Source organism: Armigeres subalbatus, chromosome 3, assembly GCF_024139115.2.
Source record: "Armigeres subalbatus isolate Guangzhou_Male chromosome 3, GZ_Asu_2, whole genome shotgun sequence".
NCBI lineage: Eukaryota > Metazoa > Arthropoda > Insecta > Diptera > Culicidae > Armigeres > Armigeres subalbatus.
In genome coordinates this window covers 164,296,092-164,309,675 of record NC_085141.1, presented here as the reverse complement: position 1 = coordinate 164,309,675, position 13,584 = coordinate 164,296,092, and the positions used below count along the sequence as shown (strand labels likewise).

Genomic DNA, 13,584 nt, shown 5'->3' with positions numbered 1-13,584 from the left:
AAATCAATAACACAGAGATGTGTTTGCATCACACAAAACGGACCTAAGGGGCCGTCCAGAAACCACGTGGTCATATAGGGGGGGAGGGGGGGTTTGGAAAATGACCACGATAAGCCACATGGGGGGAGAGGGGGTGTTGCTCTCGAACCACGTGGTTTTTTTTAACACGAAAATTTTTGGTAAATAACAATAGCGGTGTAAAAAATACAAATCATCAAAATTTAATGATTTAATCATTAAACGCAAAGCGCATCTTAGGGCCGATGCCCACGTAGCGTCTTTTCAACTCAGTGTTAAAAAGAATTTAGCATTAAGCATCGAGAAAACCCGGTAACGCAGCGTCGGTCGCAACGCCGATGCATATCTGAGTTATTTGGCCAACTTAGCTTTAGATCCTATTTCCACAAAAAAAAAATAAACGAAAAAGCAGGTTGCGTTTCAGTCTCAATTTTCACCAAAAAAAATTGGGAAAGAAAAATGAAAAAATATTTTTTTTAAATTCCGCCGCAGATGGTTTTTGGCATCACGCCGCCGACACTTTTGCATCAGCGGACTACAGCTACAATTTTAAAAACTGTTCATGTTTTTACAATAATTCAAGAAAAATCTTCAAAAGAATGTCTTGTCCAGAAAATCCAGTAAAAAAATTTCCCGTAAAAACTTTAACCTTACTTCATATAATCCTGATAAAGTGCTAGCATTCAGAATGTTTTTTGAACAATTCTCTCTGGAAAATTTTGCTTGTAAATTTTGCTACAAATTGGTCATAAAAAAAACAAAACATCTCCAGTGTAAATGCCGAAAAAAATTTCATTTGAATTCTGTCTGAAAATTCAAAACAGTCTCGTGGGAAATACATATAATTTTCGGTGGAAAAAAATGTTCATATTTTCATTTTTTTTTTTACATTCTAATGAATTTCTTCGACAAGTTCTTCCGAATCTTCACCAGAAATTCTATTTCATTTCCAAAATAAGTTTTTCGAACATTTTAGGGAGTGCACTTCAAAATGTTCAGTCTCCAGTTAGCCTTACGAGCAAAGGCGTAGGATTGCCAATCCGGAGATGACGAGTTCGATTCTCGTTCCTGTCTAGGATGTTTTCGGGTTTCAAACATTGTCGACACCCTAGGTATAATGTATCCTTCGTACTTGCTACACAAGATATATAATCGTACAATTGCTGGCATTTAAAACTTTCAATTTATAACTGAGAAAATGCTAATAGAAGAAACTAAGTTGAAAAGCAGACCAACTTCCAGTTGGAATATGGAGCCATAGAAGAAGAAGACTTCTAAATTTTTCAAGAAAAAATCTTCTGAATTTTCATGAGAAATTAAATAGCCAATGCCACATGAAACACTTTGATATTACCGTTGATTTTTTGGTTTTTGGATTTTTGTTTTCAAATTTGGAATTTTGAAAAGAAATTTTTTACGCTCTTTGTGAATTCTATCACATTTTTTAAATTTTCCAAATATTTTTTTATTCGAGGCATTATTTAGAATTTCCACGGAAGAGTCTAGGGATTATCTTCAAAAATACTTTGGATTTTCAAAGAATAAATCTTTAGAATTCTCAAGGTTCGTGTTTTTTTAATTTGCACCATAAATTCTTCCAAAATTTCATGGGAAATTTATTCTTCTTCGGAATGTCATTTTGATTTCTTTGTAGGTTCAGCTAAACATTGCTTTAAATCTTTACCATGCAAAGAAGCACAAGAAATGATTTAAAATTTTAAAGATTTTTCACATGAGAAAATCTTTAAAATTTTGATTTAATTTTCTAAGGAATTCCTATTGGAATTGCTTCTCAAGTACAACCTTCACAAGTACTACAAAGTGCAATTTTTTCGTTACTTCCACTTGTAAAAGCATCGAAATATCCTCGGAAACTCATTATTGGTGTTTTAGATGAACTTTTTCGATTTTCTACTGAAATCTTAGGAATTTCCATCGGAAATATTTTGGTATACTCCAAATAATTTCTTTTGGAAATTAAAAAACTGCTGAAAATTTCTAAGATTTTTTTTGAAAAACGAAAAAATTCCATTGGAAATTTAGAAGAATTTCCTTTGAAGATTCATTAAATTTGCCCAGGATTTAGAAAAAATCTTTAGAGATTCTGTAAAAAAAGTAAGCTGGATTTTTTTCTAATTTATACCGGAAGTTCTTCGGAATTTGACGTTTATTGGAATTTTCATCGTAAATATGCATTTAGGATCCTTCTACGGATTCTTCTAGTTCTTCAAAATTTCTACCGAACCTTTATTAGGAACTCTTCCACAGAATTTCGAAAAAAAAGTCGTTGAAATACTGAAGATTTTTCCGTGGAGACTCCGAAGAATTTCATCTAACTATTCTGAAGGGTTTCCCTTGCAACTCCAGAATAATTATTCTTGAAAATTAGGAAGATCTTGGAATTTAAAATTCATCCAAGCAATAAATGTAGGCAATTATTTAGGATCAAGAAGCCTAGTTCTTATGATATTGAATAATTAGGCTAATTGATCGAAAAATGTAATAATGCATCTAATTAGAACATTTAGGTGCATTTTTAAATTTTTCGATCAATAATGCACAAAATTCTAGTAGTGCGTATGAAAAAGGTTATGACATAGAGAAGTTTGCATTTAAAAAATCAACATGAAATTTTAAATAAAATGCTTTTTAAATTCATAAAAGGGTCTTAGAACTAAGCAGAGTCCGGCGATATGAAAAAAAGTGGCAGTGTTCCAGAAAAAAAACACTCCAATTCCTAAAACAATCTAGGGTAATAAATAGTGTTATAATAACGATTGAAATTGAATTCTCAACCCTTTCAGGACGGATGGGTCATATATGCCCAGCGTTTTAGATTGTCTATTAAATCACAAAAGAGAGCTAGACCACCATTTTCTTCAGTAAAATTGTTCATCTAGATATTGGTTTTACAGAAAAAAAAATATGGGAGCTCAAATTTGACTGACCCTGAAAACTCAGTTATCCGAAACTTTGGGAAGATTTCGATTCTAAGAACATGCAAATGAAGTTGAAATGTTTGAATCATTCTGAACACTCACATAAGATGGGTCATCCTGAACGTTAAGCCAGTGATTGCTCTCAAGTTCAGCCCACGACTTCTCGGGTGATCAATCATGACATTTGTAATGTCCTCATCATCGGTATGTACCCAATCCGATGAAATAAGCATATGATCCTAATTTCCATTAACATGAGATCTAAGAGACAAGGTACCCAAAATTATCTTGAGTCAACATCAAGCTGCACAATGACTATGCCTTTTTTGTAGGGCCTTAGAAGCACTGGGTTCACGGACTTGAATGATTAAGTAGTTCAAACATTACGACTTCCAGGACGTTTTTTGAAACCTAAAAGTTTTGTATAACCTAAGTCGAGTCAAGTACGAAACACTGAAGACGACCTTACTGTTGAGGTCGAAATACGTATCTGTCAAGGTACAATCAAGTGGTGGAATTAAATGGGAAGGTACAAACTCGTCTTATGACAAGTAAAGACATTCCATTAAAAAGCTCAACATAATTTTTTTAACTAAAAAGTCTGTAGTAGCTTGTACAAATAACAATTGTCATATCAACCCAATGGACCTAATGGGATATTATATCATACATCATTCATAATTTGGTTAATTGGATAAATCGAATGATCCGAACTTCAAAATGATAATTGATCTATAATACATTCATTCTTCTATGAGTCGCTTATGTAAGGACCATTGACTGAAGCATATTCGAGATATGGAATAGAAGTTCCTTGGGAAATTATTCGAAAGACATCAGAGTGACCGAGAAAATATGTTTAGTATGGCATCATTGGATTCCACGAGTCAATATCAAAATAAAATTTCAATGAAGAATTAGAAATTTTGAGAGATGAGCCAGCTCTAGATTATTTATTAGAGAAAAATAGAAATTTTCCATAATAGAATTGGAAATTGCCAATAAAGAAATCAGGGTATGAGTATTAAATAAATATAGAATTACTGCAAATAATGCAAAATTTCCATAAACTGTTGAAAATTTTCCACAAAACAAGCAAAAATTGCAATTAAGTATTTAAAAAAATCACCAATAAAGAAATTAAAAAATATAGGGATATTTTGGAAAATTTCTAAACCATTACAAATTTTTCTCGAAATTTTTAAAACATATTCGCGAGTCCTCATTTTTGTATCCTCCTGATGCATCGAAGGTATGCGAGTTCTAGATAACCTAATATCTGATATACATTACAACATGATAACATCATAAAATCATCGAAATAATGAAAATTTATAATTTCCATGCTGGGTTTTAGTTTGATTTTGAATCAGTTGAAATTGTCCATCTTCAAAATTGATCGGATTAACCATATGTTTTAGTTACATGGGGTTTTTTTATTTTTGTACTTGAAAAAAAAACCACGCGGTCAAAGGGGGGGGGAGGGGGGGGTCTGCCAAATGACCACGATAGACCACATGGGGGGAGGGGGGGTTGAAAATCTTCAAAAATATGACCACGTGGTTTCTGGATGGCCCCTAATGTGGAACATCCCCTAGATGAGCGACAGTTACACAGGCACAAAAATGCCTCGTACGGTCGTGATAACGGTCCTTTTCAACACGTAAACGTTTGTACAGATTCCTTGTTTCATGAGGAACCAAATACTGTTGAAAATATTGAAATCCAAGCTTCAATAAAATCACACGAGCTATTTTTGTGGCTGTGTAACTATCGCTCATCTAGGGGATGTTCCGCATTAGGTCCGTTTTGTGTGATGAAAACACATCTCTGTGTTATTGATTTTAAGCGTGTGGTTCTCTGCGCGCGGAGAACGAGTGAGCATACCACACGGAAGAAAAAAAGTACCCAAAATTGAGTACTTTTAAACTTACTTTTGAGTTATTTTTTCTCTTCGCTTTCATCCACTCTTTCTTTTGTTGTCAAAAACAAAAGAGCCAAACAATCCAACGACGCCAGTTCAATACGGGAAGCCAATTTTGAGTTTTATTACCTGAGGTCGAAATTGAGTGAATTAAACTTAAATTTGGGTCAATAAATTTTCCGTTGGGTACTTTTTTAACATGGGAGTAAAGGCAAACTACTTCGACCCTACTTACTCAATTTTGGCTTCCCGTACGGATGTTTGAGGTTGGGTGAATTAAACTCACTATTGGGTAGTTTATTTCTTCCGTGCAAGGAGGAAATTATTTCAAACCTTTGTCATGGCGCAAGACTTTAAATTTGGCTTCTGGCAACGCTGCTGTTGGTTCTTTATCATGAATCGTACTACTGGCAAAAGCTTTCTTTGTGATGGGGTGTGGTGTGTCGGGGAAACACACATTTAGCTGCAAATTGACTGTACGCCAAGCATGTGGCGTTAACTTGATCTGCCTACGAAATATTTTGTTTCTTTAGATGTTTAGATGTTAAAATCATTGGAAATATTACGTGAAACTTTGTTAAAAAATTTACTGAGTAAATTATTTGCCCTAATAATTAATTACCAAGAGTCAAGACATTAATTTCCTACTTCTGACCTAAAAATGGTTACCTGTTCCATGAACAGGTAGAACGTATGGACGAGTCGCCTCTGATTTTAACTTTTTTTGTCAAATTTATGCGCTAAGAAGATAAAACAATGACTTCAACGCTATAAATTAGTTGTTTATGAAAGGATTATAGTTCACTGCATTGAAAGTAGAAAAATGATTAAATTAACAAGATTATTGGGGGTGTCCAATCTGCCCCGGGTGTTCATAATGCCCCATTTTAACTTTTTTTGTCAAATTTATGCGCTAAGAAGATAAAACAATGACTTCTACGCTATAAATTAGTTGTTTATGAAAGGATTATAGTTCACTGCATTGAAAGTAGAAAAATGATTAAATTAACAAGATTATTGGGGGTGTCCAATCTGCCCCGGGTGTTCATAATGCCCCCTGGTCCCCTATTGTCTCAAATCTAGAATAAAAAACTTAAAATAAGAGTAGTCTGTACGATCCAATCGAAGACGAATAAACAATTAATTTAATTTAAAAAACTTCAACGTCTAGCGTAGATTGCTATTATAGGAGCGACGCAAAGCACTCCAACGAAGACTTTAAATGCTATCCTCAATTTACTTCCTCTGCATGAATAGGTGCAGCTGGAAGCTGAGAAGGGTTGTTAAGGCTTGAACAATTTGACAAGTTTAAGGCAGGAGATCTTGTCCATCACTTGAGTGTGTACCAGCTCTTCCAAAGAAAACCAGAAATGAGTATAATTGGAGATTGGATGAAATCTGCAAAAAACTATGATATTCCCTACAAGACGCATGAAACATTGCGAATGGAGTGGGAAGTCGGGGGTCATACGGTCCGCCAAGGCTCTATCAAATTCTTTACAGATGGATCGAAAATTGGAACACAAACGGGAGCAGGAATTTTTGGTCCTAGAATTAATCGCTTAGTGGCAATGGGATAATACGCAACAGTGTTCCAGGCGGGGTCTTTGCGATATTGGAATGTGCGAATATTTGCATTGCTAGGGAGTACCGACATGTAAATATTTGTATTTTTTGCGATAGTCAAGCAGCGCTCATAGCTATGTTTACTTATAAATGTACGTCTCTTATTAACCCTTAAATGCGCAAGGCGATTTTTTTAGAAATCGTCGGAAATATTTTTAACGTAAATAACTATTGAAATCATTGCCATTAAATGTATTTTCGGTTTGTTGTTTTAAAACAACATTGCGCATTTAAGGGTTAAGAACGCTATGTTAAAAGAATGCAGTACATTTGTATTGGGTTCCAGGGCACTGTGGTATTGAGGGCAATGAGAGGGCGAAACAAGGTTCCAATCTACAATGTATCAGCCCAGAGCCTTTCTGTGGAGTATCGTATTGTAGGATAAAAATGAAACTCAAATGTTGGGAAGAACAAAGGATGATGACCAACTGGATGGCTGTCACAACATGTGCTCAATCAAAAAAAAAATAACGCCTAAAGCAATAATTACTAAAAGTTTACTCGAACTCAGCGAGTTCTGAGTACATTCACGGGTTCAGTAACTGGGCACTGTCCGAGTAGATATCATTTGAAAAATATGGGCCTGGTTCAAAGTGATATCTGTCGTTTCTGTAGCATGGAACGTGAAACATCGGAGCATCTGCTTTGCAGTTGTGCTGCATTACAAAAACAAAGATTCAAAATCTTAAATGGTGTATACATGCATACATACATGATTTGGATAGAAAATCCCAAAACTACCCTTATATCAATGCCATCTCACCTGACTGGGGGAGGACGCGTCAAGAAGTTTAGTTGGTTATCATTAATTATTGATTTTCCGGCCAAGACCTATGGCTTTACTTCCTATCCGAGGGAAAGCATGACCAGTAGGGTGGTTCAAAAAAATGATTTTGCTCCACAGCGCTCATCTGATTCTTCATCATGTTCTGAGTGTCCTCTGAAAATTTGAGCTCCTTTGGATTAAAACTGATTTAGCACAAGCCGTTTCAAGTGTGCATGCAAATTAGTATGAAGAAATTTATTTTTTCATTATACCGATAATGACTCTTCCCCATTAAGCGCAGGTTAAAAGAAAACCTATATAGCTGAAAGGAATACTCAAGAGCTTTCACCCAACGAAAACCGCATCTTAATTAATCGTTCCAATAATTAGTAATCGAATTTAATCTAAACCGCTAATTGCGTAACTCTTCACACACACACACGCACACAAATTCAGGCTACTATGTTGCACTGCACGTTTCGGTGATGCCCTCAAAGAAGTTTAACGATCATGACTAAAGATTCGCAACCTGAATTAAAATCGATTACTAATTTTTGGGGCGATTAATCAATATGCGGTTTTCGTTGGGTGAAAGCTCTTCAGTATTCCTTTTAGCTATATAGGTTTTCTTTAAAACTGCGCTTAATGGAGAAGCGTTATTATCGGTATAATGAAAAAATAAATTTCTTAATACTAATTTGCATGCAAACTTGAAACGGCTTGTGCTAAATCAGTTTTAATCCAAATGAGCTCAAATTTCCAGAGGACACTCAGAACATGATGAAGAATCAGATGAGCGCTGTGGAGCAAAATCGATTTTTTGAACCACCCTAATGACCAGACATCTTTCGTCTTAGAAAATGCCAACGGCGACGAGTGAGATGCCTATGCTCATGCATCCAATTTTCTTTACCCACCTTAACACGACCGTTACAAATATTATATAACAGTGTATTTATATTCTAGTGATTTAAAGTGGAAAAAGGTAGGTATATTAATTTAAATACAAACAAAAAAAAACAACTGTTATAGAGTATTTTTTACGAATTAATGATAATAAATACCTAAATGAGCTTTGATTAATCATGAAACGTGATGAAATCGGCTGTCGTTTGGTTTCAGCTAAACAAGGTATTAAATTCAAGTAGGTAGTCTCTTCATTGTTTGCATTTATGAAATCACAACTACTTTCAAGCAAAAAAAAGGTATTTGCACGCAGGAGTGCAGCTTAGCTTACGATGTTGCAGTTTGGTAATAGTGGAAAGCTTAAATTCAACAAAACTCTTTACGACGAGCATCACAAAATGATTCAAAACTTACATAGTCACCATCTGCTTTACGATTCGGTTCCATCTTGTATATCAAAATATGTTTGTTTAAATAAGACAAAGAAGAAACGAACATAAAATTCCAATAACAGTTCAAAAACATATGAAAAGTTAGAGGTTTCTTACCTGATCCTCTATTGTGCGATGGTCGGTTTCTTGAAGCCACGTTCCAAGAATTATGGAATCGTCTGCATGGCACATCTGTCTCAACAAAGAAGTGGTCGTATTGGCTGGATTCTCTGTTAATGTAAATTCGGATACAAGCATTCGTAGAAGGTGTGTGTAAGATGACTCCAGTGCATTAGCCGGTAGCAAAGAGAGGGTTTCGTACAATCGTAAACGAACCATCGCAGTTGGAGCTTTAAGATGTTGTCCGTAGCTTTTCAGAACCGATGTGATACTGGAAATGGTGTACAAAAGATTATGTTCGATTCAAGCCAATGTGTGTACTTTGCTTTCAATTACTCACTTGATCAACATAGCCAGAGCACTTTCAATTGGAGTCAGCAATCGTCTTGTTATATCGTCTGTTACTAATTCCGGGCAATGTAACAGAAAACTATGCATGACCGACAGTGCGCCGGCTCGTCCCTCTAGCGTGACCTGCCAAGTAAACGCATCTCCACGAGCTTTTTCTGAGTCAAGCTCTTTTGTGGATCGAGGGAAAGCGTTTCTCCAAAGCAGAAGCATTCGCGGGAGCAATCCTTTCACCACAGGAACACCCAAAGTCATGATAGCTCCAATAAGTAACCACCCTGCTTGGGTTCTGTTGAGAGATAATCGACTGTTCTGGCTAGCAGTCCGCAAAAGTTCTTCAGCTGTGTTGAAAATTATTTTTCCCCTCGTGTGAGGTATACCAAGCGGTGAGAAGCGAACTCCTCCAAGGACAGCAGCCAAAGCTCCACTGTAACCGGAAATAGCGTCGGGGGAAGTTCTCATCTTTTCGATGGCTTCAATGAAACGGTCAACCAGCGGTGTGATTTGGCCGGGAACAGCCACACAAACGCAGCGCAAACACCACGCTGCGGCAAGCCTGGCCGCCATGCAAGGATGAATTAGCACAGCACAGGTGGCATCAATAAAATTTAAAGACTGGTCTGTTAGTAAGTTCTGAGCTGTGGTTCCCAAAAGCAGAACTAAACTACCAAGCTCCTGGAGGGCACATACTAGCAAGTGTTGACTGAACAACGTTTCTTGGTTGGAATCCTTTGCATTCTCTGGATTGAAGTCAATCGAATTCATTTGCTTGGCAATAATGTGGATTAGTTCTTTGCAAGCTGAGCTTTGAGCTTTTTCGCCAAGCATTTTACCGATAACCGAACGTAGAATAAAGTTAATACATTTTCTTGAATATACGGCATCTACGTGGGATGAAGCAGCTTTTGGATTAGCCACCAAATCAAGCACATGTACGAGAAACGTCTGCATATTTCTTTCCAACCACAAACCACCCATTGTTTGAACAAATACAACGTACGCATGTGTTACTCCCACGCGTACCTCACGATTCACTCCTGAACTCCCCTTTATGATTTCTCCAGTACCTTTCAGAAAAGATACACCACCTCTCAGAAATCCTGACATCAGTACACCGAGTGCTTCATCCAAAGAAATAGAACGGGCTGATTTGGCACTAGAACTCGATGAAGTCATGCTGCTAAAGTTCTTCAAACTACCATTTTGGGTACACGCAATCAACGTTCCCAAAAGTTTAGCCACAGCGCATCTCACTTCGTAGTTACATCCATCAAATGCACGAAAGCATAGCGAAGGCAAACTCTCCAGCTCGGTTGTATAAAGGAAAGGTGCATGTTTGGTCATTTCCAGCAAGCAATTAGACGCTGCCACACGAACTGCCATAACACGATCAGTCAGGCAATAGCGCACCGCTTTATATATATCTTTGTGCACATTGGAAATGGCCGATCCCATGCCGGCGCACACTTTCTCCAGGGTAAGCATTATCTCGATCCGCATTTGTGATTCCGCATTCTTCAACGATTTGATTAAAATTTGAACCGTCTCTTCATACGAACGACCCATCATGCGACCCAGCTTTTCGTACATACATCCCACGACGCAAATCGCTGCCAGGCGGGTCCCCAGATAGCTCGGAGAATCATCCTTGTTCTTCAAAATATCGTTACACTTATTGACAGTTTCAAATAGAAGAAACGTATCCCCCACGGAGAAAAGCGTTGCCAAACAGCGGGCAATCAGCTTACGAGTTGGAGGCCCGGGTGATCCCTGGATGTGCTGAGTCAATTGCTCGACCAGCTTCTTCTGGCAGCCCTTGATGTCTGATTTTTGCGCAGCTACCAGTACTTTGTCCAAAAAGCGTAACCACTCAAAAATGAAAACCGGACGTTTCTGCTCCGGGATCTGATTGAGGGCATCCTCATTCAGTGTTAGACTATGAGACAGTTCCATGACGACGCCTGTATGTTCTCTTAATAGAAACTGTAAATTTGGAAAAGAGCATAATTTAAAAATTAACAATCGCACTAAAGTGAAGCAGCTGAAAGCAATGATAAAAAAAAAGCCACAACTAAAAATAAGATAATTCTTGTTGAATAATAGGTAAATCCCTATTAGGGAGTATGGATCATGGATGGTATGGCTTTATAGCTTATCGAACCTGCTGCTGACCAGTCTTGTGTGATATCATCGAAAATGGGTCACTACCCCTACATGGCACATAGCATAAAATGGTTTTTTAATTGTAAGCATTTCAAAGATCATTCTCCTCCGAATTTCAATGCAGATTGAAGTCAGAGACTTACCTATTTAGTAATTTTCATACTATTTTTCACATTGAAGTTTTTTTTAAATATTTTATCTGCAATTTTTGTAGCGAGAAAAATTTAGCCACTGAACGATTACTATTTTTTTTTTGTATCATATTTTTATTAGTCAGTGTCAGTGTCAAAATAGTAAAACGTCAAAAACACGCTATACACTGTAAACCCGGCATTACTCATTAAAGAGTATAATGGACCCATTTTTTGACGATATATGAAACTGTCAAAATAATGGGTATTTTAAAAATTTGGATAGTGGGTAATTTGTGTCCACTTTCAAGTTCAATAATTCTACCCATCTGGGTGGTGCGGATAGAATCAATTTGGTTGTCAAAGTGAAGCCAAAATTTTCTATAGACCAATGCAAGATCTTGACTTAACCTCAATTATTTGACAGTTCACAGAGCTTGTTTACAGTGTGTTAGAATTAAAATCGATCAGCTGGAAATAAAATTCCGTAATTTTCGTTCAAAATCATTTTGATCCGAATATTCTAGTGATATGCTTTGATTCCTACCATAAATCCACCACAGCAGACATTAATATTCTTAATTATTCGCAAAACAGTTTTTCCGGAAGCTGCTCCAGAGACTAAGTCCCTGTAAACAAGCTCTGTGAACTGTCAACCTACGTCATCATGCACTGGTCTATTGTGCCGGAGCCAAACATTGAAGATTGTGGTTATGTTCGTTTTAGATCTTATATTGAGAAGTATTGTTATTTTTTGGGGAAAAATTAAAATAAACTTAGTTTGAGTTTTGCATTCTTTGTAACCAATATATTCACATTATATTTCGAGTGGATAATTAGTAAATGCAACTTAAAACGCAGTCGTTACGAGATTTCACGAGATTCAGCAGCTGATTGGGGCAGGAATGTATGTTAACCATCGTAAAGTCATGTAGAGTCTCGCGCATTAGTGCGCCATCGTGCAGCATGGAAAGAGAAATTCGAAAAGCGGGAAATGTTTGACAGCCGGAGAACTGCAATATAATTCTGATTATGGGATTGATTTCAAAATATCCCGCTACTCGCTTGAGAGCAGAAAAGCGGCTCTATCCGCAGCACCCAGCTACCCATTAATGGGTGAAAAAATAGTTGTTTGCGACAAATCTACACTCAGAAATAAATGTATGCTAAATAGGTTAAAAGTCATACTAATTGGCTATTCGCCTGGTTGACCCCAAATTAGTTTTAGCTTGAACAATACGGAGATAGTATAAATTCAACTTATTAGCGCATAGTATAACTTTCCAGTATATGAGAATAGAATAAAAGCGTTTTAATGATTTTAGTTTTGATTTGGATCTGTCAGAAACAGTATGTAAATTAAAAAAATCTATATTTTTAAATAAAGTTTAGGTTAAGCATATTAGATTTTATTGCAGTAGAATATATAAAACTGAGTATAATCACTTTTTTTTATAACTGAATTGCAACGGTAAATTTTTAAAAGGTGTCCACGCTCGGTATGCGAGATCTTAGTCTTTCAGACCCAAAATCAGTCGACCAGATAGCGTAACCGATGGCACGTATGATGTTCCGGCGGAGCGATGATGGCCATCCTATGCACCTATGGTGCAATTGTGTCAATAAGTCCCCACTGATGACATCGTTCCTCCAGCTGAGTGAATCGTTCCAGATACCCAGTGTACAGCCACCGATGCTCAGAAAATTTGTCGTACACTAGATGTGTCTCACTACGAACTATCTCCGTCGAGAATAGCGCATTACCGTGGCAGTTTTCAGCTGGGTTCCGCTTTGGTCCTGCTCCAGTGCGATCCAATTTGAGAGAACCATATATATTTGCTGTTCTTTGTGCCCTTCCTCCGATCAGCTTGGATTCCGCCCCGTTCATTGAACATATGAACATCATTGAGCATCTGACACTTGATGGACCCGGGTGCTGATTTTGACCTGAGATATATTAGCATCTACATGTTGGTGTTGGAACTCGTCGTTTTGGATCAATTACTGCAGCTACATCGAAACGATCATTTCAGACCAATAACTTCGATTTCCTCCTATTTTATTTTTATTTCGCAACGTGCGATAACTGATGTTTGTCCGAAAGCACCTGTAAAAAATTACCCATGTTTAATGTACTCAATCAATATGTTTATCAGTTTTTAGAGAAAAATACCTACAAACTTACGCTTAAAAATATGTATGAATCGCCATG

The 13,584-nt window shown here is 36.9% G+C and overlaps 2 protein-coding genes across 7 annotated transcripts in view; one reads left to right on the top strand and one right to left on the bottom strand.

The window, feature by feature from the left end:
• LOC134219593 (HEAT repeat-containing protein 5B) overlaps positions 1–11,512 on the bottom strand; it is a 43,250-nt gene extending 31,738 nt beyond the window's left edge. For 2 of the 4 annotated variants that reach the window (XM_062698364.1, XM_062698365.1), the window contains exons 1-4: positions 11,385–11,512; positions 9,071–11,061; positions 8,728–9,001; positions 8,594–8,626 (exon numbers count right to left, since the gene is read on the bottom strand). In XM_062698364.1, the coding sequence (XP_062554348.1) occupies positions 8,594–8,626; positions 8,728–9,001; positions 9,071–11,031 (2,268 nt within the window). In that variant the 5' untranslated portion in view covers positions 11,032–11,061; positions 11,385–11,512. The remainder of the gene's footprint in view (positions 1–8,593; positions 8,627–8,727; positions 9,002–9,070; positions 11,062–11,384) is intronic. The other 2 variants (XM_062698366.1, XM_062698368.1) reach the window with 1 other exon arrangement.
• The window catches only part of LOC134219595 (DNA ligase 1), a 153,556-nt gene that overhangs the window by 134,494 nt on the left and 5,478 nt on the right, over positions 1–13,584 (top strand). The window contains exon 5 of one of the 3 annotated variants that reach the window (XM_062698382.1): positions 8,037–8,250. The exons of the other annotated variants lie outside the window; for them this stretch is intronic. The gene's annotated coding sequence lies outside the window, so the exon portion shown is untranslated. Of the gene's footprint in view, positions 1–8,036; positions 8,251–13,584 lie in introns of those variants that run through there. 3 annotated transcript variants of the gene reach the window in all.